The 25,627-nt window shown below is 39.9% G+C and overlaps 1 protein-coding gene across 1 annotated transcript in view; it reads right to left on the minus strand.

Annotated features, from left to right (window-relative positions):
- LOC124621970 (protein arginine N-methyltransferase 1) overlaps nucleotides 1–25,627 on the minus strand; it is a 99,859-nt gene that overhangs the window by 13,281 nt on the left and 60,951 nt on the right. The window contains exon 4 of the mRNA XM_047147504.1: nucleotides 11,195–11,386. Within this exon, the coding sequence (XP_047003460.1) occupies nucleotides 11,195–11,386 (192 nt within the window). The remainder of the gene's footprint in view (nucleotides 1–11,194; nucleotides 11,387–25,627) is intronic.

Below are 25,627 nucleotides of genomic sequence, written 5' to 3' on the forward strand. Positions count from 1 at the left end.
ACTCAACCTTCAAACATGTTTTTCTCAAAACCATATTTTTAAATTGGTGGGAAACGTAACTTTAGAAGGGTATGTAAGATTTTGATGCTGGCATTCTAAATTATATTCTCTGCCCATAAGAACATCAGGTTAATCACTCTGTTTCTGCATTACACCAACAACTGTACAGTTCTGCGCATCCCGTGACTTGCTTCATAAACCCTCCACTGCTAGTGCTGCCACCTGACATCTCTGGTTATTGCACATTTATGTCTAATATATGTGGTGCTCATGTTAATGTCACTGGACTGTGTATTACTTTTAGTAACTGTATTACCACTACTGCATTTACCCTATTATAAGACGAGTTTTTTTTCCAAATTCGTCGTTCAAAAAGTAAGGGGTCATCTTATATTTGCAGATTAAACTATTGCTGCCGAGGTAAACATTTTTACAGTGTTTTCAACTTACATTCACAGATAAAGCTTTTGCTATCAAGGTTTCAGATAAATTTATTTCGAAGAGTTCCGAAGGTTAGAGATTAGCATACAATACGTTCGTTTGAATGGGCTCAAGATTTCCAAATACGCAGAAGTGCTCGATACAGTATCAATCTTATTCTATAAATTATGTGACATTTGACTCTTGGTGCTAGTGCAATGGATGGATGCATGAGAAATTATGAACTAGGCACAACATCAGTCTAATGTTCTGCATAAAAAAATGGACAATTTTGTGAAACACTGTAGGAAATAGATTAAATCCTATCAACTCATGAACATCAATTGCATTTGAATAGGTTTGCAACAGAAGTTCTCATATGTGCATGGACACCACATACATACAATTATGCTACCTCTTAAGTAAAGGTAAAATTCATAGGTGAAAATCTTCAAAAACCATTACATGATTCTGGACCATAGTCAGTATTTTATTTGGTTACAAGAAACTAATGATTGATGACGTGCATTGCAAATGAACATTCGGTTGTTCACGTTTCAGAATACCAGGGGAAAACGTTACTAGTTTTTAATCAGCCTTAGAATAAGATGGTGACTTTCAATGAAACATGAAAGAAAATTAATCCAGAATTAAATGTCTAACAAACAAAACAAATCACAGTAAACTAATTGCAATTGTTATTGCACAAATATCTATTGTGGAGATAGCAACAACAGACAGCACTAGATCGTGGGGCAAGCAAAAGTTCAAGGATTGGACAGATTTTTTGATTGCAATCTTTTGCTTACGTATTACTTGCTACTGATACTCATCACCCGCACCACTGAAGAGACAGCCATCTGTGTTTCACTGTTGCTCAAGCACAGCACTATGGAAAGCTTGGAGGGGGAACAATGTCATGAGGTTAGCTGAGACCTACATAATGAATGTGTGGAGGGCAGTGGCGAGGGATAGCAAATTTTGTCTTGCTGCCAATACCACGTTTAAACTGCAGTTTGTCTGAACTCATTTGTACTCTGAATCGAATTGACTTTATAACTGGTCAAATACCCAACAGCAGCATACATTTCTGCAGAAGATGCAAAAAGTCTAGACTGGGACCAGTGGCATACTTATGTGTTTTGTGCAGCAATTCTGTTGACACTCATCATGAGATATGACACAAACGAAACGGGCTGTGTCAGCTGCTGGTTCTACACAGCCAATGTGGGAGCAGTGGGCAGACAGTATAATTTCGTAATAAAAGACATTGTAACATTCTCACGTCAATATTTTAATCACAACATCACATTCGGAAGAAGCAGCCAAATATTTGTGACAATGAAGATATAAGTGGTACCACAGACAACAGACTAAAATAAAGCAGCACTGAAGTTAAAAATTAATATAAACAATTTCTTTTTGTTTATTTTATTTCTTCCTGTATTGTCAAAACGTAGACAACCAATAAATGGAATAACTTTGGAATAGGTGTAATGGTAACTTTTTAGGCAGGTGTCTCATATAGATAAAAGTTTGTAATTTTCATAAGTGAGAATATGCTAAAAATACATTTTTCTCAAGAAAACTCTTCAAAATGGGGGTCATCTACTATTCAGAGTCAGGTAAATATGGTACATAATCTTCCAAAAGCTTCCTATTTCTCCAGGCCCCTTCCACATATACAATCCTCTATTAACATTTTTCAACCAACTACTGTGAAATTCCTCTTGAACACTTTTCAGAGGACTTTAAAATGGGTTGCAAACTGTAGAAAAATTTAGATGGTGGGAAATTACCTTTCAAGCATGTACCTAAGAGTTGCATTTCATGATCATATTGGTAGCTTATATATTTTGATGAAAAAATACAGAATTATAGTTTGTTTCAATTCATTTTGCTGAATTTTTGTTTCTGATTTTCTACTTCATAGATACATTTGAAATTTTTAATGTATGCACAAAAAATTTAGCAGACGGCTGAAAATGATCACAAGACTTTGAATTATGTTACATATACGTATATGACATGAAACTGCAGACAAGTAGTACAAGGTGCATTCAAAGAGCTCAGTTAATGATCTCAGAAAATAATGGAAACCATCACTGGCCTCCAAAATAATAACCATTAGTTACAACACATTTCTGACATCAGTTGTGAGGCTGTTGGAAACTGTCAGTAAACGCCTCTTGTAGAATCGCTAAAAGCACAGCATTCATGTGTTGATGTATATCTGCAACATCTGTGAATCATAAACCTTTCAGTGCTAATTTAAGGTGGGAAAACATAAAGAAGTCTGCTAGTGCCAAATATGGATATTAAAGAGGGTGTTGAAGAACAGTCACCTTATGTTCAGCGAGAAAGTTGAGCACATGAATCGCACGGTGCTGCCGGGCTTTGTCGTGGAGGAAATTCCACCATCTACTCAAGTATAGTTAGGACTGAACCAGCCAGATGTGTTGCAGCAGCCGTTTCAAAGCTCCTTCATAAATTTCCGCAGTGATAGTTTGATCCTCGGGTAGAAATCCACGATGGATCATGCTCCTGCTGTTGAAAAAGGTGATTAACATTGTTTTGGTCTTGGATTTTGTCAGCCAACTTTTCTTAGGAGGTAGGGAAGATGATGAACACCATACCATTAACAGTTGTTTAGTATCCGCATTGTATTAGTAGTATTAGGTCTCATCTCCTGTAATGACTTTTTCCTAAAACTGCAGATTCTAGTCAGACACGTCAATGAACACTCCACACATTTCCATCCAAGTTTGCGATTGCTCGCTCATCAGCATGTGCAGCACAAAATGGGCAAAAATCTTTCAACTTTTCAAATTCTCACGAACAATAGGGCTTATCTTCAACTTTTCTGCTATTATTTTCACAGACAGCCAAGGGTCACCCACAAGCATCCACCGCACTCATTGCATGTTGTCTGAACTGTTGATGGTGAACCCCAATGCACCTCATCCTCAACGTGTTCCTTTTCATCTCTAAAGCATTTAAGTCACTCAAACACACCTTTTTTTTTCCTCCTCTCGCTGCATCAACACCATACACTTGTACTAACATTCGATGAGTCAATGTTGTGATTTCCCATGATTTGAATCAAAACTTCATGATAACATGTTGCTCCATTTTGCGTTGACCTGAGTTCTCACACTGACTCCATTAGCTTGGTCATAGTGTGCAACACTGCTTGATTTTGGTGATTTGCATGATAGGGAGCACTTGGTGACATGTCTCTCAATCCATAGGCATATGCATAGGTGCCTCATCCTAACCAGTGCAGTTTTTACTACATAGGGACATTCACTGAACTTTTCAGGTGCACCCTGTATACCTAACTTCAAGCCATAAAACACTGCACGTTTCAAACAAATTTTTAAGAAAAATATGTGAAATACAGGATAACAGTTGGCTACAGGTGATGTTGACTAATTACATCTGATACCAGATCCAATTACAATTACGTTCTAAAAACATCTTCATGATGTTAAATGTATGTAGATACATGGTAGCATAATGAAATGTCATTCTGCTGGACGCAATAGAGAGCAGAATGTTGAGTTAGATTTTACCTGTTGTGTCAGATCTCACCCTGACCAACACTACAGATATTGGGATGTACCCCTCAAGAAGCACCAAGCTTGGCAATTATGCTTATGTTTAAATTGTTTAGGCTTTGCTTTAAGTTCTGAGCTCAACCACCATTGAAGAAATCACAACATATTCCATGAAAACCGTACATCATATACCACTTGCCAACATCTCCCTGCACATCTAACTTAATGACTTTTTTCTTTTCAAGAAAAGAACAAATTAACATGCCAACCATTCCCAGGCAGAAAATACTTCTTTCGCAAGACGGTTTGAGAGTGGTTTCTAAGTTATTCAAAAGGGGTATTATACAGCTCTTGTTTATTGTTGCCAACTTTCCACCCCTTCTGAAGAATACTTAATTTTTAGCCCAACCCAAAACCTCACTCGATAAGGCAATTATGAACAACATAGCCACCATACACAGTAAAGTTACTGTTAGGTTGGCAGTATTAGGAGTCAACAACTCATGAAAGTTTACTGTATAATATATATGAAGACAAATTGAAATTTAACCTTTGCAAGCATCATTATATCTCAAGTACAGTTTTCTTCTGTTTCTGTACATTAACACTATTTCATTACACGTAAATGGCATGAAATTAATAATTATCACAACGCAAAATTGGGTGTAAATTATTATTCTATACATAGAAAATTTGAAGCGACTAATAAAAAGTATCGTAAATAGCAGGAAAACATTAATTCTGGGAACATTAACCCTCCCGTTACCAAGATTTTTCGCACCTCTATTTTACCAAGCGAGGTATTTGGACTACCCCAAAAGAGTTTTGTGTTTTATTGTAATATTTGTGATTTCATTATTTCCATTGAATGGGTTTATTTAGTATTGAAAAACAGCTTTTCAGGTTATTAGAAGTATTTAATCAGATGACAGATACAAAGTACAAAAATATTTTTATATCTTTCACTAAATTCAGTACTCAAAAAACAGAAAATTAATTATCTATGTACCTCAACAGTCACTGCGGTAAAATACCACAATAATTTTTTCAACTTTTCAGTCAAGTACATTTCTGCACTGTACGCACTTCACAGTAACAGTTTCTTCTCTGTGTATATTACAAACAGGTTTCCTGCACGTTACACAACAGAATTTTGTTTTCCGATCTTCGTTTTGCTTGCAATCTTGACATCGCTGTGGTGTTGGTAACTTGGAACACTGGGTCTGGATCACTGCTGTAGGAATTGCAATATCACAAGCTTTCACTGCATCTTGACATCTTTATGAAGACCGTTGATATTTTTGGCTCTTTCTTCCATGTTGCCTTTGCTGAGTCCAAATACCACTTCAGTCGTGAAGAATTTACGTCAGCTTTGGTTATTCTTCTGCCATTCAGGAAATCTTTGCATGTACAGAATATATGCATTCAGTGCTGCAATATCTATCATTTCCATGATGATTCTTAGTGGCCACCGCCTCATTCCACTAACACAACTGTATTCTCTTGTCATTTTGTCCCCATTATCTACAACATCTTTAGTTTTGTTGTAGTGCAGTATGATTTCGGGTTTGTGTTCACTTTCTTCACCACTCACTTGTCTCTCATTATGCTGAGTAGAGAGTAGTATTACTGCCTTTCTCTTCTTTGGAACATAGGAAACTAGGGTCAAGTCATTTGTGAAACCAAACATTGAAGAGTGAACTTATCTCTTTCTGTTTGGCAAGAATTCCTTCAGAACCTCTTTCATATTGGAATGCAAGGTACCAACCAATATTGTGTTTCGTTTCAGTAGTTCAGCAGCAAATGGAAAACTGGTGAAAAAATTATCAGTTGTTACACCATGACCGTTATTCAGACATGGTTCCATCAGATCCAAAACAACTCTCTGTCCTTGATTCACTTCTCGAGTATTGTCTACCATTCCTGTGTAAATTTGGATCCGTAATAAGTAAGATGTCTTCACATCAGCACAAACCCAAATTTTAATGCCATACTTGTCAGGCTTGCTCTTCATATAAACCCTAAAAGGGCAGTTTCCTCGGGAAGTTGCTAATTGTTCATCAATAGTCACCTATTCATAAGGATAGAAGTTCTTGCACAAATTAGATTGAAATTTGTCGAACACTACCCTGATGGCTTGTACCTTGTCCTCGGTTTCTTCAATTCTCTGTGCTCTTCTCTCTCTGTTGTCAAATCGCAAGATATCAGTACAGACAAAAATCGGTTTCTTGACATGGCAGCAGAAACGAATGGTTGCCGAAAGGCAACATTACCTCCCCACAGATCAAAAGCACTTGTGTGATGTCCATGAGTTCGACCAGCTCCTACTGCAGTTGCTAATACAGCGTACACTTCAGTTGCATTTATCTCTCTTCATGTCGTTTTGTTCGAAGAATGAGCTGCATTCCACATAGAAATTACTCGTTTGACTACGCTGTTTGCTTCTTCTACAATAATGCTCACGATTTCCAGTGAGATAAATAATAAAAATGAGTCTGTTATTGTTTTGATTGTTTTTCCATCATTCACTGGGCCAGGTGTTACGTTCAAAATGTTGCAACGTCGACGCCTCCCACCTTTTAGTGGTTCACTAGGAAATTGCAGTCCACTTCTAGAAACAAACAAATCTCCAGTATCTTCGTCTTCGTCTTCATCTTCCTCTTCTTCTTCTTCTTCTACTTGTTCACGTGAATGTGTAGTGTCTTCTGATATTTCATCATCAGCTTCATCTGATGCTATGATACGGTCTTTGTCAAGAGGTTCCATACATTCGTTCAGTTCATTATCAATGTCCCATTCATTTTCATCATCACTGACATCAGAATTTCTGCGCGCGATCTCTTCGCTAGAAAGTCCTTTGTATATCCTTACTTGCGATGAAATACTGACTCGTGTAATGTCAGCTCAACAGTAAATGTCAAATTCAACTCAACAATAGTAACCGGCAACAATAACAAACATTGGATCTATGGCAAAACTCAACAAAAAAGATGAATGACAGATATATTTCCCAAAATCTTCTTTTTCTAGAAATAAGAAAATAAAACGTTTCCTACCAAGTGGGGTAGTCTCACAATACCACCAATAAATGACTTGAAGAACAATGATAAAGCCAAAAAAATTAGACAGTCGTGAGTGTGAATTCAAGGCATGTGACCCTTCAGATAACACTACTATAGGGAAAAAAAAAATCAACCTGGGGTAGTCAGAATACCGCGCTTGGTAATGCGAGGGTTAAAGCAAGTTTATACCATACTAGGGAACCCGCCAATGCTTCGCAACTGTTAGATGTGTATGGGAACTGGATATCCATCCTTATCTCCTCCTTCCTGATCTCTCTTTTCATTCCTCTCCCATAGTCCCTGTTCTTCTTGATACTTCCATATTTTAAATAACACATTCTACACACTAGAGGATTATTTGGAACACTTAGTAAGGTAAAAAATTAAGATCAATGAACAGAAAATAATATGCAGCCAAAATATAGTGTGTTTTATGCTAAAAATCTGTGATTGCAGATATGGAAAGATGTCAACTCAGTTTTTCAAGAAAACAGATGGGAAAACACAAAGAACATAAAGCAGTATTCTCATTGTTCTGATGTCACCCTATAGTGTGTGTGTGTGTGTGTGTGTGTGTGTGTGTGTGTGTGTGTGTGTGAGGGGGGTTGTGCACACACATGTACTTGCCAAGTGCAGTGAAGCCACATGAGTAAATATTGTCCCAGTATTCTAGTATTTTTCTGGGAACGACTGGTTAACTTGTTTATAAATATGAATATACAAAAAAGCACTGAACACACTAATTTTTTCTCAGTTAATCCTTCTGTAATAATATGGCTGTACATATGAAATGGTTTACTTTTAAATAGTATATCCCTTTACATTACAAAAACATGTAAATATTGTGTAAATGATCTGTGAATGAATAATTAACTAACTGACATCAGCGATGCAGCATGAGCTACAATATGAGAAGAAACCCTCACAAAATGTTAGAGAAACCACACAGAACCTAAATCTGGATAGCTAGACATATTCTTAAACTGCAAAGCATCAGCAGCAAGATACATTCAAAATTTACAAAATTCATTAACGTCTAGATAAAAAGTGAAAGCAGATGGGTCGCTTCTATGATGTTCCAATAATGCTGTTCTTTCAAAGGTCCATAACATAAAACAAGACCAGTGTTGGTGATTCCAGGGAAAAGGAGTTTTAATGATGTTCTACATATACTATAAGTTAAACCTTTTTCCCCACCTAGTATTATTCTTCTCTGAAGATAGTACTTATTCTGTGTTTGCTCCAGACACAGTTCTGCTGCAATACAGATAATAGATGCATCACAGTGTAGGAGTGAAATTGTGCAGCAAATGGAAATAAAGCTGAAGTAAGAGCGACAGCATGAGTCTCAGAGAAAATGTCTAAACAGCACACAGATTCAAGACAGACCAAATGCAATGTCAAGTCAAGTCGCAGTGAAATGATGCCAACAATACGAATGAGGCTTTGCAGACACAGGTGATACTGATCAGGAAAGAACACCACCAATATTGGCATAAATAACAGACAACAATGTCCAGGCAATCAAGGAACGCATTTGCAGCAATCACAGCTTTTTCAAAGTTGAGGACATTCACATAGCGGTTCTCTAATGGCTCAGTTACTAAGGAGTTAATTTATGCCGCTTACAAACTAAATGATTGGTAGAACATTCCAACTGCTGTTTACAAAGAACTGGTTAGTATATTGAAAAATAACGGTCATATATCTGTCACTTTGAAGTGTATTGCAGCATTCAATATACGTTACTTGGCATGCTGTAATAATGTGTAGTTTACCTTTTTCAAGTGAAAACACACAAACAAACAAACAAACAAACAAACACACACACACACACACACACACACACACACACACACCTTCCCTCTCCTCCATTATCCTTTTTTCTCCACTGCCAATCCCCTCACTAAGGCGTACCAGCCTCTCTCTAATAATGCATCCAACAAACATCTGCTTAGGACTTTGTTCTACAATTAGCAAGTTATAAACGTGTACTCCACAGGACGCCTGTGTTACTTAGATTCTAAAAATATTTATTAGAACACTTTGCTCCTAGAGAATAATGTTCGTGTGCTGTTAAGCTGTATGGAAATTGCCAAACAAATGGAAACTGTGGACTGGCTACTATTTCCCTCAGCAGTCTCGATGGTCTTAGCCAGGACTTAATTTCAGCTGGAACAGCACCCCAGTATCTTCCAGGGGTTTCCTTTTTTTTAACTCACTGGAACAACTCGGCACAGAGATTTAAAATAGTACAGGTGTATTAAACTTCAATGTAACTATTCTATATCAACATTAATCTGTGAAAAGAAATACATAGCTCTGTGTCATATGGAAGTTTGGGTGGGTCAGAGGAGCATGCTCGGACAGCCTAAGTCATAAGGCAACCACTCATGGTAAGTGGTAAACTCAGGTTTGAGTCTTGATCTGGTGCAAATTTCTGTATGTTGGTTTAGGTAGTACATTATCACAAAGACTACTAACTTGTGCTGATATGGATCAAGCAGAAATACGGAGCAAACTGACACTGCTGTGGGAACAGACAGTAGCACCTGATGTTTTGTGAACAAAAAGTACAATAAGTGATTTTTATGGCTGGGAGTGACCATATATATATATAAAAAAATGGAAGGAAACATTCCACGTGGGAAAAATTATATATAAAAACAAAGATGAGGTGACTTACCGAACAAAAGCGCTGGCAGGTCGATACACACACAAACAAACACAAACATACATACACACAAAATTCAAGCTTTCGCAACAAACTGTTGCCTCTCCCGATGAGGCAACAGTTTGTTGCGAAAGCTTGAATTTTGTGTGTATGTTTGTGTTTATATATATATAATTTATTTTTTTTTTGTGGGGGCGGGGAGGGGGGGGGGGTGGGGGGGCGCGTCTATAGTTGAAGAGGGGCATTCCAGCATTAAAAATTTTAGAAGTTTATTCCTAGTCTGTTGTCTTAGTTGCTGATTGCATTCCTAGACGAACCAAGAATATGCTTAACACCATGAGTTTTGTTAGTGCGATATGCTGAGGTTTGTCCAGTTACGAAACTGTCAAGATCTTTATCTAAGAATAAAACGGAGATGAGTGACAGTGAATATGATGGCTCCATACAAATTTGCCCATCTGAATGCACAACACTGTCATCAACAATCCTCATCAGACCAGGAGAAAAACAAATTGAAAGAAAAAGAGAAAAATTTATTATCATTCTCAAACTTTATTACCACTGTGGTGCTGCAAATCACATTAACCTTTCCAGAAGATGAAATGAATGAAAGCAGTTTCTCACAAGAGGCCAGAAGCAATGGTGAATATCAGTACAGATCATTTAACTGTGAAAGTTATTTCTTGGGTGCACGTGACAACCATTTGTGTCCATCAACAGACAGCTGAAAAAATTGCTCATGATCAATGAAGAAGCCATTACAACCACAATTTAAAAAAAGACACATAGGTAATGAACACAAACTTAAAACTTTATGAAATGCGGGAAGATCGTGATTATAGCTGAAAGTCAATATCTATAAACATTTACAGTCACCACAGTCAATTTCCAACTTCATCATCAGCAATTGTCTTGAAACTGTTGGTCAACTGTCCTGTTAAATAAAGGACAGATTTTAGTTTAGTTCAGATCTATTCAAGCAGGTGACAGATGGTTACTTGGAACCAATCACGGAGATTGATGTCTCAAGGTCTAGTTGCAGCTATAATGGCAAACGAAATGAGATATGACTCTACAATAATGTGTTAAAAAGAATGATGTGGTAATGCTGAAACCACTTCACGACTAGATCACAAACTGAATAATTCTGGTGTTGATATAAACTTATTTATAGAAACATAATTCACCAAAATCTGTTAATAAAATAATAGCTTTAATCTGAATGTTGTTAAAATTGTCCAACATCTACTGACTCAGATAAACCAGATAATGACAGTGTTAATGTGAAATATGATTCAAAGTGGAAACTGCATGGATGAGGCAGGGACAAGTGTGTTGGGACATTTTTGGTGGAAACCCAGAATTTTTCCAGTTACCTCAACAAGGGAAATGAAAACTTTATTGTATGGATTACGACTGAGAAATCTTTTGTACAGTCTCAATACAAAAATATGAACTCCTATTTCCTTATAACTTACACTGAGCATTTGATGATGAATATCAAAGTGTGCATATGTCTGGAAGTAGCTGTCATCAGCTTCAGCACTGACTGATTTAACTGAGTCCTGCTGAAAATTCACATCATCTGCACCAATGATTTTCTTTGCTACTTCTCGCATGTTTTGCATGTCTTGAGCCATCCTCTCAAGGCATGCGTCCCTCTCTTGTAGCTGCAGTTTCAAGAAAATGCACAATTTTTATTATAATACATTAAAATTTGTTTTGTACATACATACAAGACACTTCAGATCATTAATTACCTATGATAGCAAAACCAAAATAAACGCAAATGACAACAGTGTGGCAAGAATGAAAATAAAGCCAGTTTTTCAATATGGGAATCAACTCTTGAATAAAATTAATATCTACTACATGCGAAAAGATGAAAAAACCTAAACCACATTTCAAACAAATTTTCATACAGTCTTAACACTATTTAGCAATTGCTGTTACACAGTCATTAAGCTGAGCCTGCAAAATGCCATGAAAAAATAGAAAGTCCACTACTCTACCTAAGTGCTGAAGAACAAAGAGATATGAAGGAAAAGGAACAGCGGAGTGTTAAGAAAAAGTCATCCAGAGCCCTCAGTCAGGGGAGATGTACTTGACAGGATGAGAAGGGCGCCTGTTAAGCACCTACTAGTCTTCCCAGATCCCGAGTTCTGGGTGACTTTTCTGTAACATCTTGTTCTCTACTGCCACCGCTTGATGAATAGACCTTTTTATCTGCCCATATTATGTTTACAAACATAGATTACTTTCACTGATACATTAAAATATTTTGTGAGACCTTACACATAAGCTCTTATTGTCATACAAAATTTGTACCAAATTATTTAATTGGGTAGATAAGAAATCTACTCTGCAAGCAGTGGCAGAACACACACATAAAAGATGGCTGTAATTGGCAAGCTTTCAGAGCCAGTGGCTATTTGTTCAGGCAGAAGGATTGAAGGGGATGGAAAAGGGGTGAAGGAAAAGGACTGGAGAGGTCTAGGAATGTCACCCAGAACCACAGGTCAGAGGGGACTTACTGTACGATGAGAAGGAGTCTTTCCTTCTCATTCAAGCTTGCCAATTACAACCATCTTTTATGTGTGTGTTCTACCACCGCTTGGTGAGTAGATTTTTTTATCTATCCAATTAAATAATTTTGTCAATAATTGTTTTTGTTATAAAATTTGTATCAATTGTGGGGCGGTGGGTGGAATAATTGTTAATGTTCCTTTTATTTATTTAATGCTGTTGTTTGCCGTTCTCAACACTGGCTCTCTAACTACAATATTGGCAACCAGAAAGTGATTAGCAAAATGTGAAGCCTGTAATTAGAATTCCTGGTGCCCACTTCATCTGAGAAATACATTTATAGCTACAGCTTATAGCTCTGAGGAATTAGGAGATTGTCTGGGATTCATAATCAAAAACCATTCTCTCTAAAATGTTCACTATATTCTGAAAGTCACAGACCAAAAAGAATCCACACAATCCAACTACCAGAGCAGTTCAGAGTCTAATGCGCTGATGCAACTATAACTGTTCAAATTAAATGTTTAAGTTAATGCTCGCCATAATTTGATGATAATGTTCATCAAACGCCACGCTAAATAATGGTAGAATGTCTGTCCTGCGGTGGCACGTGAAAATACGACATACGCAAACTGGAGATAGATCATTAAAGTCATCCCAGAATTAACACTTCACTCGAAAATGATTTCATGGTTATGCGTACCCCGAGTAACTTATTACGGCATCCGAGGCTGTTTATAGCAACGATACTGACGCGACGCGACGTGACTCCCGGCACAGGTGGTGCACTAATCAGAGTCTGGAGAGAACTGGGGCCTTCCTCTTTCTCGCGCAGCGTTCTTACATATAAAGCCGCGGTGCGGACGGCTAAGGGAACACCTGATCAAATCTGTTCTCCCGACTAGCCACTGGGCTAGTAATGCACCACTTTAAGTTATCGAATAAACCATTGCTTCCTTTGCTGATGGCCGATGAAGCTTTCAATTTAATTGTGCAATCAGCACACAAGTAAGTAATCATAATAAAAGTCTGACATGGCTAAGTCAAATATTTTGGGCAAGAGAATTAATTTAATTACACTACACGCAGTAGACGAGCTCTGAACTTGCTCTTTGGAGATACGCTATAGCTATAGTTTTATAGTTATTCTGTTGAAACTTCTCACATTTTTATGATTATAGCGGATCTCCCTTCTACTTAAATTAAAACAACCTAGCTTTATTTATTCGCCTACTTAATCTATCTTGCTTCCTTAATTTATAAGATAAAAACCAGAAAATCATGAATTTCAACTAAAATTTTAATTTGTGAGATCTAGAATACTGTTTCTACTAAATTATTATGCAAAAGGAATCTAAATATAAATTTTTAAGTTTCTAGCTCTTTTCTGTTGCACCAATGTTTTTTACAGAAAAACATCCAAATTTCGAAAATGGTTAAAGTTATTGAGCAACATTTATGACGTAAGAGCTAGTTACAGCGGACTGGCTGGCACACAATGGAAAGACTGATGTGAATTTTATAAGACGTGAGTAGGCTGCTTCCCTACACAATGAATAAGAAAACTAGGCATCTAGAAAGGAGCAATGTTCTACATGGAACATATTACATAACTTCATCTTGTTAAACAGAACCCACCTTAACAAGTTTTTTGGTTTTACCATGTAGGTGTAGGTGAATGGACCTCAAGTATAGGTGGTAAAGGCAAGGACTCCACTTCAGACAGAAGAGATCGGATGTGAACCACAATAGTAAGCCCTGAATCGGGCCACCGATGCGGGAGATGAAGGGCCGTGGTTGGGAAAAGGAGACGGTAATGAGGATGTGCAGGAGAGCTACGAATGTGTGCAATGTAACTGGTGAGCAGTTGTGCACGTCTGATCTTCACTGGAGGGACTCCAGCCTCCACCAGTACGCTGGTCACCAGACTCGTCCTAAAAGCTCCTGTCGCTAGTTGAACTCCGCAGTGGTGCACTGAGTTGAGTAAATGCAACGCTGAGGGCGCCACTGAACCATAAATCACACTCCCATAGTCAAGGCGGGATTGAACAAGGGCTCTGTAGAGCTGCAGCAGTGTGGAGCAATCTGCACCCCAGTTGGTGTTGCTCAGGCAGCGGAGGGCATCGAGGTGCTGCCAGCACTTCCGCTTAAGTTGATGAAGACGAGGAAGGCCAGTCAATCGAGCGTCGAAAACCAGTCCTAAGAATCAATATGTCTCCACTACAGTGAGTGGAGTGTCATTAAGGTAAAGTGCTGGTTCCGGATGAATGGTACGACACCGACAGAAGTGCATGACACATGACTTTGCAGCTGAAAACTGGAAGCCGTGGGCTAGAGCCCATGACTGCACCTCGTGGATGGTTCCCTGTAAGTGCCGCTCAGCAAAACCAGTACTAGAGCAGCAGTACGAAATGCAGAAGTCGTCTGCATACAGAGAAGGTGAGACCGACGGCCCGAGAGCTGCTGCTAGACAGTTAACAGCCACTAAAAATAGAGAGACTCTCAATACAGAGCCTTGCGGAACTCCATTCTCCTGGATGTGGAGGGAATTATGAGAAGCACCCACTCGGACACGGAAAGTACGGAGTGACAGGAAGATTTGGATAAAAATCACGAGTGGTCCCCAGAGACCCCACTCATACGAAGTGGCAAGGATATGATGCTGCCAGGTTGTGTCAAACGCTTTCCGTAGATCAAAAAAAGGCAGAAACCAGGTGTTGGCACCTGGAAAAGTCTGTTCAGATGGCAGACCCGATGGACACAAGATTATGAGTGGCAGAGCGACCCTGGTGGAAATTTGTCCTGGCATGGAGCCAGTAGGCCACATGACTCCAGGAGCCAACACAACTGCCGACTTACCATACATTCTAACAGCTTACAAAGAATGTTGTGGAGGCTGATTGGCTGATAGCTATCCACTTCAAGCGGGTTTTTGCCAGGTTTGAGCACTGGAATGATTCTGCTCTCCCACCATTGCGATGGAAAGGTGCCATCACACCAAATCTGGTTGAAGATGATGAGAAGATGTCACTTGTAGTCAGACGAGAGATGTTTAATCATCTGACTGTGGATCTGATCTGGTCCAGGAGCTGTGTCGGGGCAATGAGCAAGGGCGCTGAAGAGCTCCCACTCTGTAAATGGGGCATTATAGGGTTCACTGTGGCATGTAGTGAACGAGAAGACCTTCCCTTCCATCCGCCGTTTGAGGATGAGAAAGGCTGGGGGGTAATCTCTGACGCAGAGGCGTGAGCATAGTGCTCAGCGAAGTACTTGGCTATTGCATTGGTTGAGATGTACCTCTCCTAGCACTCCTGTTTCCATCTTTTTATAAGCTGGCAAAAGTGGGCACGGAGCCATTTAAAAAGCCATAAGGTGCTCCAGGGAAGGGTGCCGCTTATGACACTGTAGAGCCCGCCTATACTCTTTAATGGCCTCATCAACTTCTGGCGACCACCAAGGTACTGTCTTTCACCGGGGGCACCATGAGGAACCAGGGATCACAATTTCTGCTGCAGAAATGATCGTCCTGGTGACACACTCAACCATCACGTTGATGTTACTGTGTGGGGGAGAGTCAATGGTGACAGCAGAGTTGAAAGATTCCCAGTCTGCCTTGTTTAAAGCCCATCTGGATAGGCGTCTGTGGGCATCACACTGGGGCAGAGACAGGAAGATGGGGAAGTGGCCACTACCACACAAGTCATCGTGGGCTCTCCCATGGACAGATGAGAGAAGGCCTGGGATGCAAAGTGATAAATCAATGGCCAAATAACTACCATGAGCCACACTGAAATGTTAGGGACGGTAAATTTTCGACATCTCTGCCGCAGCCAGTAAGCATCGTGCTACCCCAAAAAGGTTATGGGAGTTAAAACGTCCCGAAAGTAGGAAAGATTTAGGGAGTTGATCAATCAGTGCAGCCAATATGTTCAGGGGTACCGCACCATGTGGAGGGAGATATACATTGCAGACAGTTATTTCCTGCGTCGTCCGTATCCTGACAGCCACAGCTTCAAGAGGAGTTTGAAGGGACACAGGATCACTGCATACTGAGTTCAGGACATAAATGCAAACTCCAGCTGACACTCAATTATGTTCTCTACGGTTCTTGTAATGTCCCCTGTAGCCGTGAAGGGCAGGGGTCCACACTGCCGGGAACCAGGTTTCCTAGAGAGCAATGCAGAAAGAAGGTGTAAAGCTTAACAGTTGCCACAGCTCAGCCAGGCAGCAAAAAAAAACCACCACTCAGCCAGGCACTGGAAAAAACCACCACAGTTTCACTGGAGGATGACATGATCGTGAGGCTGGCAAGGCATGGAACAGTCAATGAGGCAGTTTACGCCTCAGGGTCACCTGCTGCCACAGACTGAGGACCTTTGCGATCAACATCCATTTTGTCTGTCCTCAGCGGACGCCAAAATCTCCACTTCATCCTCAGATGCAGAGCTTGTAGGTAGCAGGGGTGCGGGTGCCACCGCAATGTCTTGGTTCTTGGGGTCTTTTTCTTTTTTGGTTTCTCTCGCTGCTCCTTAGGTTTTTCTGGCTGGGAGGGCTTCACTGATTTAGTCTCGGGGACTGAGGAGGACCATAAAGTCCTATGACCAGCTACCTGTGGATGCTTCAGCCACTGAGAGTGTCCACTTTGCCACTGGTAGGAACCTGGGAAGGGAGTGACCCAAGGGACCCCTTCCTAGTGAGGGAGCTGAAGAAGATGTATGCTTCTCAGGCTGAGAAGCGGAGATGGATGTCCCCGATGGTTGGGGGAGGTGTTGCTCCTGAAGCACATGGTGCAGGAGCAACAGGGGTGGAAGTGCCCCCCACCATCAAGGGGGCAGTTTTAGTCTTGCGGCCCTCATGGCCAAATGTCAATGGCAGAACAGATGGAGCTTGACCGTAGCTGTAGCGGCAGCATAGGATGATGTCATGCGCATCAGATGGAGCCTTTCAAATTTCCTCTTAGCCTCAGTGTAGGTCAGTCAGTCCAGGGTCTTGTATTCCATGATTTTCCTCTACTTCTATAAAATCCTGCAGTATGGCAAGCAAGGTGAATGATGCTCTCCGCAGTTGACACAGATGGAAGGCGGGGCTCATGGAGCATTGGGAAGCGAAGGACATCCACAATCTCAACAGGTGATGCTGGAAGAACAGTGGGAACACATATGTCCAAACTTCCAGCACTTGAAGCTCCGCAATGGGGGACGGATATATGGCTTGACATCACAGCGGCAGACCATCATCTTGACCTTCTTGGGTAATGTGTCACCCTTGAAGGCCAAGATGAAGGCACCAGTGGCAACCTGATTACACCTCAGACCCCGATCAACCCGCCGGACGAAATGAACACCTTGCCGCTCTAAATTGGCGCGCAGCTCATCGTCAGACTGCAAAAGAAGGTCACTGTGGAATGTAATACTCTGGACCATGTTTAAGCTCTTATGGGGGCGTGATGGTAACAGAAACATCCCCCAGCTTGTCACAAGCGAGTAATGCCCATGACTGAGCAGAGGATGCTGTTTTTATCAAGACCGATCCTGACCGCATTTTGGACAATCCACCCACCTCCCCAAACTTGTCCTCTAAATGCTCTACAAAAAACTGAGGCTTCACTGACATGAAGAATTCCTCATAGGCTCTCGTACATACTAGGTACCAAGGCAAATAAGATTTGCTGCCATCCTTAACCTGACGTTCCTCCCATGGTGTGGCCACGGAGGGGAACTATTTGGGGTCATACTTCCGTGCATCAAATTGAGCCCTTGAATGGTTACAGACACCTGGTGGTTGACCACCAGCAAGAGTAGATACACTACACTTCATAGTATGTCAGCTGCCCTGCTGCCACCCACTCCGACTAGGGGGCCTCCCCATGGGCGCCACCCAGCCGCAGCAAAGGCCACTTGGCAGGATGGCCATTGGCATAGTCCTGATGCCCCAGGGTGATGGGAATCTGCTCCTTGGCACACGTGGGGAGTTAACAGAGCAGGCATCAGCAGAGCGATCCCTGTGTGGTCAGGGAGGTTACAACCAACAGGATACATGGCGGCCCCACCAAAATGGTCTGGCTACCGTGCAGGATATGAGGTGCAAAGAAGTCCATGATTATCGTCGGCACAGAAAGCCCAGGAATTATGTCACAAATAAGTAAATGGAAAGACACAAAACTAGTAGAGATAAAAATGTTCATAAGTGTAGATTCCCTAATTGCATTGTTTGTTGAGTAAGAGACACTGTAATTTTGCACTGCTGTTGTTATTCTGTTATTCCAGTTTTAACAATTAATTTCACTTATGTTGCATAATAAATGTGTGTTTTACTCCCTGCTCCAGTTCATAATACTAAAGTGTCATGTTGGTAGTAAATTACTCATAAAAAAGGAAAAGTATATAAGAAGGGATATCATATGTTCAGGTTTGAATTTGTTTAATAAACATGGGGTAAATTATGTGAGGATTTAATTATTTGTATCTCCATTGCATTTGAAGGCTAAATAACCACTTAATCAGTGTTCATAAATTGAAATTAGCAGAGGTTTGATTTTTAAAGCCTATGTACCATTATTCAGTTTTGTCAGGACCAGTAGGGATAATTTGTTTACACATATACCATTAATACGCAAGTATAAAGACAATTGATATAGGACATTGATATGTAAAACAGATACAGCAGTGTAATTATTTATAATAGTATAACCATGGATGATAAATGTGCCTGATGCCTTAGTTAGTTAGTAACTTGGGACTGGTGTGACAACTGTAAATCAGTTTCATAGAGTGATTGCAGTGTGACACAGAAATGTATTCCCAGTGAGTCTCTTCCATGGGTATGTACATTACGTATAAAAAGATAGCTCCCAGAACAAGAGGTGAAGATTTGACCCTATTGGCAAAGAAAATGGGGTGTAAGAAAAAGTTAACAGGAAAGGGAGAAAGAAGGAATTATTTTGGATAGTTCTCTTGCTGTTGAGCTACTGAATAGATATAGCCTTTTGAAGGGAAAGAGCCTCATTTAGACGTAAAAGAAAGTAGGCCACAGTAAACCATCAATAAGAATTTAAGACACTGGCCACAAATTAGTTGCGCAGAAAAGGCAAGGACCAGGTCACTGCTAGCCTTAGCCACGTAATAAAGGATATTGAAGGACTGATTAGGGATCTGGCTGAAGAGTGTTGGAGGAGCATGCAACACCATGGAAAAGAATAGAGAATATAGCATAAAGAGTGATCTGGAGAAGATAAGTGCAGCAACATTACACATGTGGGGGGCTTTGCTGGGGTTCTGTGGCAGCATGACCACCCACGGTTGAGCAAAGCCTTAGTTGAGTTAACAAAGCAACTAACCGGGTTGCTGCTGACTTCGGGTAGGGCTCACATTAGTGCCATATCAGTTGCTGCTATTGGGAGAGGGTGATATCCAAGCATGGTGTACACCTTAACAGGAAGGGGAAAGATAGATAAGCTGAATTGGTAGCTGAAAATACGGGGCGGAGGAGGGGGCTGTCACCAATGGTAGAATTCCTGTGATACTGAGAAAGTGTTTAAGGAGACCAAACAGCTATTTTATCAGTCTCCTATTCATCTTTCAGGACAGAAGCAGTGTAACTAATCTGCCTGCACATGAAGTAAATTCTGTGTGTGAAAGTGTTCTAAATGTTTGAGTAGCATGCATCTGAGGCAGAACATGGGAACAAACCTGGTATTCACCTAGTGGAATTTGGGAAACTGCCTGAACTCAATGGAGGCTGGCCACTACACTGACCAATCGTTGTCTGGGGGCTGGCATACCTCCCATCCCTGGAGCAGTCATGTTAACATGTGTGGCTACCTGGGCAGGTATTCCTGTGATTTCAGCCTTTTTTAGGTTTAATTATTCTGTCATACAGACTGCTTTAAAAGAGGTTAAGATAAATGAAGTATCACACACAAAAGAAACTGGTTTGAATAACCTTACCATTATGCATCAGATATTAGAAGAATACACATAGAAGACTATAAATTAGCAGCTGTTTCTGCAGGGAAAATGTGGATAAACTATGACTAGTAATGTATGTAAAAAAAATTAAAAAATAAAAATGTTTTGTGAAATGATTGGTCTACAAGTAAGAAATCAAACAGATAAGAGAAACATTTGATGTGCCATTGAATGATGCTCAAAATCATACACAGCAGATAATGTGCTGTTTAAGAGTATGTATTCCCTTTCCTGATACTTGAAGGATTCTCTATTGAAAAATTTCTGAGACAAAAAATTGTCGGAACTCTTTTACACTTTCGGATATAGATGACAGAAATATGTCAAGGCCACACATCAGCAGACTGCACCATGTATATACTCCCCCATGTACATACTCCATCAGACAAATATCCTCTAGTACTCTTTAAAATTCTAATCTAACATAAAACTGAAATTCTAATTCTCAAATGGCACTTCATTTCCTGTACAAGATTTCGAGCACCACTCAAGGGAAGTGTCAAATGTTTCTTTCACCTATTTTATTTCTTACTTTTAGACAAACCATTTCGCCATTCTTTTTTTTTTCTCCAAAATTTTTTCTGTTCAGAAAGCATGATCTTTCGATCCCTCATTTGCTCTCCTAGCACCTTCCGCTCTTGAAATGACCTGCATTTAGTACCTGAACTGAAGGAAGCCATTTTGACAGTTAAACATCACACCAATTCCAATTTTTGTGTGCTAAATAGCTAGGCCTTGAAGAGACAAAATTTTTGATACTTCATTTATATAGCTAGCAGCAACTGCTTGGGAAACATTTCAATTTTCCCTCTAATCACTAATTAAGTTTTTCTTAATTACTCAGACTACTTTCAAGCAATTAAATGTTTTTGGAAAACCAGACATGACACTGGTCAATTTGATACCCCATTTGTCCATTTCCCACTCTTCATTTGGTTATGAAAATTCAGACAAAAACCCATTGTGTGGTTTATGGGGAGTCTTGTTTTCACACTGCTCAAACATTTACTAATAATATGGGGGCAGTCAAATGAAAATGAGACAGGTGGAAAAGAAAGTTTCAGTTCAGTTTTTTTTTTAATTTCCAATGTAGCTGTGATAACTGTTAAAGCATTTATCCCACTGTGAGACAAGAAGGTAAGTGGTTTCATGGAAAAATGTTTGTGGTTGCCAACATAACCATGATTGTACACAAGCATGCAAATTGCCAGCGAAGAAGATCTTTCTTCAGGGCTAAAATGACAAGGAACTCACATGGGCAGAGATCGGGACTAGGTGAAGGACTTGTAAAGGCTTCACAGAGAAACTTCTGAAGCAAATTCAAGTGCCACTATATTAATAACAGTAGTTTCTGCTGTAATCAACAACTGGAATCCTGTTCTTGCAAATTGCAACTACTGGATTAGTCATTTATAATTGTTACAGTATAAAGATCCCCAAAGGGAAATTTTCATATGTTGTTATAGAAATGTGAGTCATTATTATGTCACTTATGGGACAAAAGAAAGCAAATGACATTTTGTGAAGATTTTATCAATTGAATGAAAGGTTCAGGTAAAAGGAAAGATTTGGTAGTGGTACTTCATTAAGACTTGTGTTCTGTTGTTAATTTTCCCACCAGAGTTAATCAGGAAAGCAGTACACTAATAGAAACATTTATGTACACACAAACACTTAATCAGCAAAACATATGTTTATCCTGTAGCGAATAGCCTCTCTCATCATGATGCACAATTATCCATACCAAACAATCATCTGATTACAATGAAGTGATGTCATGGAAAACACAGTAACCAATGAACAGACTACAGAAAGTTTCAAGGCAGCCTTACAGGAAGCTGTCTGGAAGGCTGTGTAAATTGTGATGTTGTTTGTTGTTGTTGTTGTGGTCTTCAGTCCTGAGACTGGTTTAATGCAGCTCTCCATGCTACTCTATCCTGTGCAAGCTTCTTCATCTCCCAGTACTTACTGCAACCTACATCCTTCTGAATCTGCATAGTGTATTCATCTCTTGGTCTCCCTCTATGATTTTTACCCTCCACAATACCCTCCAATACTAAATTGGTGATCCCTTGATGCCACAGAACATGTCCTACCAACCGATCCCTTCTTCTAGTCAAGTTGTGCCACAAACTCCACTTCTCCCCAATTCTATTCAATACCTCCTCGATAGTTGTGTGATCTACCCATCTAATCTTCAGCATTCTTCTGTAGCACCACATTTCGAAAGCTTCTATTGTCTTCTTGTCTACACTATTTATCGTCCATGTTTCACTTCCATACATGGCTACACTCCACACAAATACTTTCAGGAATGACTTCCTGACACTTAAATCTATAATCGATGTTAACAAATTTATCTTCTTCAGAAACGCTTTCCTTGCCATTGCAAGTCTGCTTTTTATATCCTCTCTACTTCGACCATCATCAGTTATTTTGCTCCCCAAATAGCAAAACTCCTTTGCTACTTTAAGTGTCTCATTTCCTAATCTAATTCCCTCAGCATCACCCAACTTAATTCGACTACATTCCATTATCCTTTCGACTACATTCCATTATCCTCATTTTGCTTTTGTTGACGTTCCTCTTATATCCTCCTTTCAAGACACTGTCCATTCTGTTCAACTGCTCTTCCAAGTCCTTTGCTGTCTCTGACAGAATTACAATGTCATCAGCAAACCTCAAAGTTTTTATTTCTTCTCCATGGATTTTACTACCTACTCTGAATATTTCTTTCGTTTCCTTCACTGCTTGCTCAATATACAGATTGAATAACATCAGGGAGAGGCTACAACCCTGTCTCACTCCCTTCCCAACCACTGCTTTCCTTTCATGCCCCTCGACTCTTATAACGGCCACCTGGTTTCTGTACAAATTGTAAATAGCCTTTCGCTCCCTGTATTTTACTTCTGCCACCTTTAGAATTTGAAAGAGAGTGTTCCAGCCAACATTGTCAAAAGCTTTCTGTAAGTCTACAAATGCTAGAAACATAGGTTTGCCTTTCCTTAATCTTTCTTCTTAGATAAGGCATAAGGTCAGTATTGCCTCAAGTGTTCCAACATTTCTACGAAATCCAAACTGATCTTCCCCGAGGTCGACTTCTACCAGTTTCGCGTTAGTATTTTGCAGCTGTGACTTATTAAACTGATAGTTTGGTAATTTTCACATCTGTCAACACCTGCTTTCTTTGGGATTGGAATTATTATATTCTTCTTGAAGTCTGAGGGTAGTTCGCCTGTTACATACATCTTCCTCACCAGATGGTAGAATTTTGTCATGACTGGCTCTCCCAAGGCCGTCAGTAGTTCTAATGAAATGTTGTCTACTCCCGGGGCCTTGTTTCCACTCAGGTCTTTCAGTGCTCTGTCAAACTCTTCATGCAGTATTGTATCTCCCATTTCATCTTCATCTACATCCTCTTCCATTTCCATAATATTGTCCACAAGTACATCGCCCTTGTATAGACCCTCTATATACTCCTTCCACCTTTCTGCTTTCCCTTCTTTGCTTGGAACTGGGTTTCCATCTGAGCTCTTGTGGTTCTCCTTTCTCCAAATATCTCTTTAATTTTCCTGCAGGCAGTATCTATCTTACCCCTAGTGAGATAAGCCTCTACATCCTTACATTTGTCCTCTAACCATCCCTGCTTAGCAGTTTTGCACTTCCTGTCGATATCATTTTTGAGACGTTTGTATTCCTTTTTGCCTGATTCATTTACTGCATTTTTATATTTTCTCCTTTCATCAATTAAATTCAATATTTCTTCTGTTACCCAAGGATTTCTACCATCCCTCGTCTTTTTACCTACTTCATCGTCTGCTGCCTTCACTACTTCATCCCTCAGAGCTACCATTCTTCTTCTACTGTATTTCTTTCCCCCATTTCTGTCAATTGTTCCCTTATGCTCTCCCTGAAACTCTGTACAACCTCTGGTTTAGTCAGTTTATCCAGGTCCCATCTCCTTAAATTCCCACCTTTTTGCAGTTTCTTCAGTTTTAATCTACAGTTCATAACCAATAGATTGTGGTCAGAGTCCATATCTACCCCTGGAAATGTCTTACAATTTAAAACCTGGTTCCTAAATCTCTGTCTTACCATTATATAATCTATCTGATACCTCCCAGTATCTCCAGGATTCCTCCATGTATACAACCTTCTTTTATGATTCTTGAACCAAGTGTTAGCTATGATTAAGTTATGCTCTGTGCAAAATTCTATCAGACGGATTCCTCTTTCATTTCTTACCCCAAATCCACATTCACCTACTATGTTTCCTTCCCTCCCTTTTCCTACTCTCGAATTCCAGTCACCCATGACTATTAAATTTTCGTCTCCCTTCACTACCTGAATAATTTCTTTTATCTCATCATACATTTCATCAATTTCTTCTTCATCTGCAGAGCTAGTTGGCATATAAACTTTTACTACTGTAGTAGGCATGGGCTTCATGTCTATCTTTGCCACAATAATGTGTTCACTATGTTGTTTGTAGTAGCTTACGCGCACTCCTATTTTTTAATTCATTATTAAACCTACTCCTGCATTACCCCTATTTAATTTTGTATTTATAGCCCAGCCCTGTATTCACCTGACCAAAAGTCTTGTTCCTCCTGCCACCGAATTTCACTAATTCCCACTATATCTAACTTTAACCTACCCATTTCCCTTTTTAAATTTTCTAACCTACCTGCCCGATTAAGGGATCTGACATTCCACGCTCCAATCCGTAGAATGCCAGTTTTCTTTCTCCTGATAACGACGTCCAGAGATCCGAATGGGAGACTATTTTACCTCCGCAATATATTATCCAAGAGGATGCCATCATCATTTAATGATACAGTAAAGCTGCATGCCCTCGGGAAAAATTATGGCTATAGTTTCCCCTTGCTTTCAGCCGTTCGCAGTACCAGCACAGCAAGGCCATTTTGGTTAGTGTTACAAGGCCAGATCAGTCAATCATCCAGACTGTTGCCCCTGCAACTACTGAAAAGGCTGCTGCCCCTCTTCAGGAACCACACATTTGTCTGGCCTCTCAAGAGATACCCCTCTGTTGTGGTTGCACCTACAGTGCGGCCATGTGTATCGCTGAGGCACGCAAGCCTCCCCACCAAGGGCAAGGTCCATGGTTCAATGCAGGGGGAGGGGGGGGACTGTGATATGTAAATTGCACATTTTGGGTATTTGTAGATAGGTTTGTACCAATCTGTAACAGATAATACATTAAAAAAATCAATTTTTTGAAATATAATTGGACAGATAAAAAAAAATTTACACCAGGTGACATCAGCAGAAAACATGTATAAAAGTTAAGGAAATGTGCAAGCTTTCAGAGCTAGTGGCTTCTTCTTCTGGCAGAGTGATTGCAGGTGAAGGAAAAACACTGGCAAGGTTTAGGAAATGGGGAAGCTGATATAAAGT

This window comes from Schistocerca americana, chromosome 7, assembly GCF_021461395.2.
Source record: "Schistocerca americana isolate TAMUIC-IGC-003095 chromosome 7, iqSchAmer2.1, whole genome shotgun sequence".
NCBI lineage: Eukaryota > Metazoa > Arthropoda > Insecta > Orthoptera > Acrididae > Schistocerca > Schistocerca americana.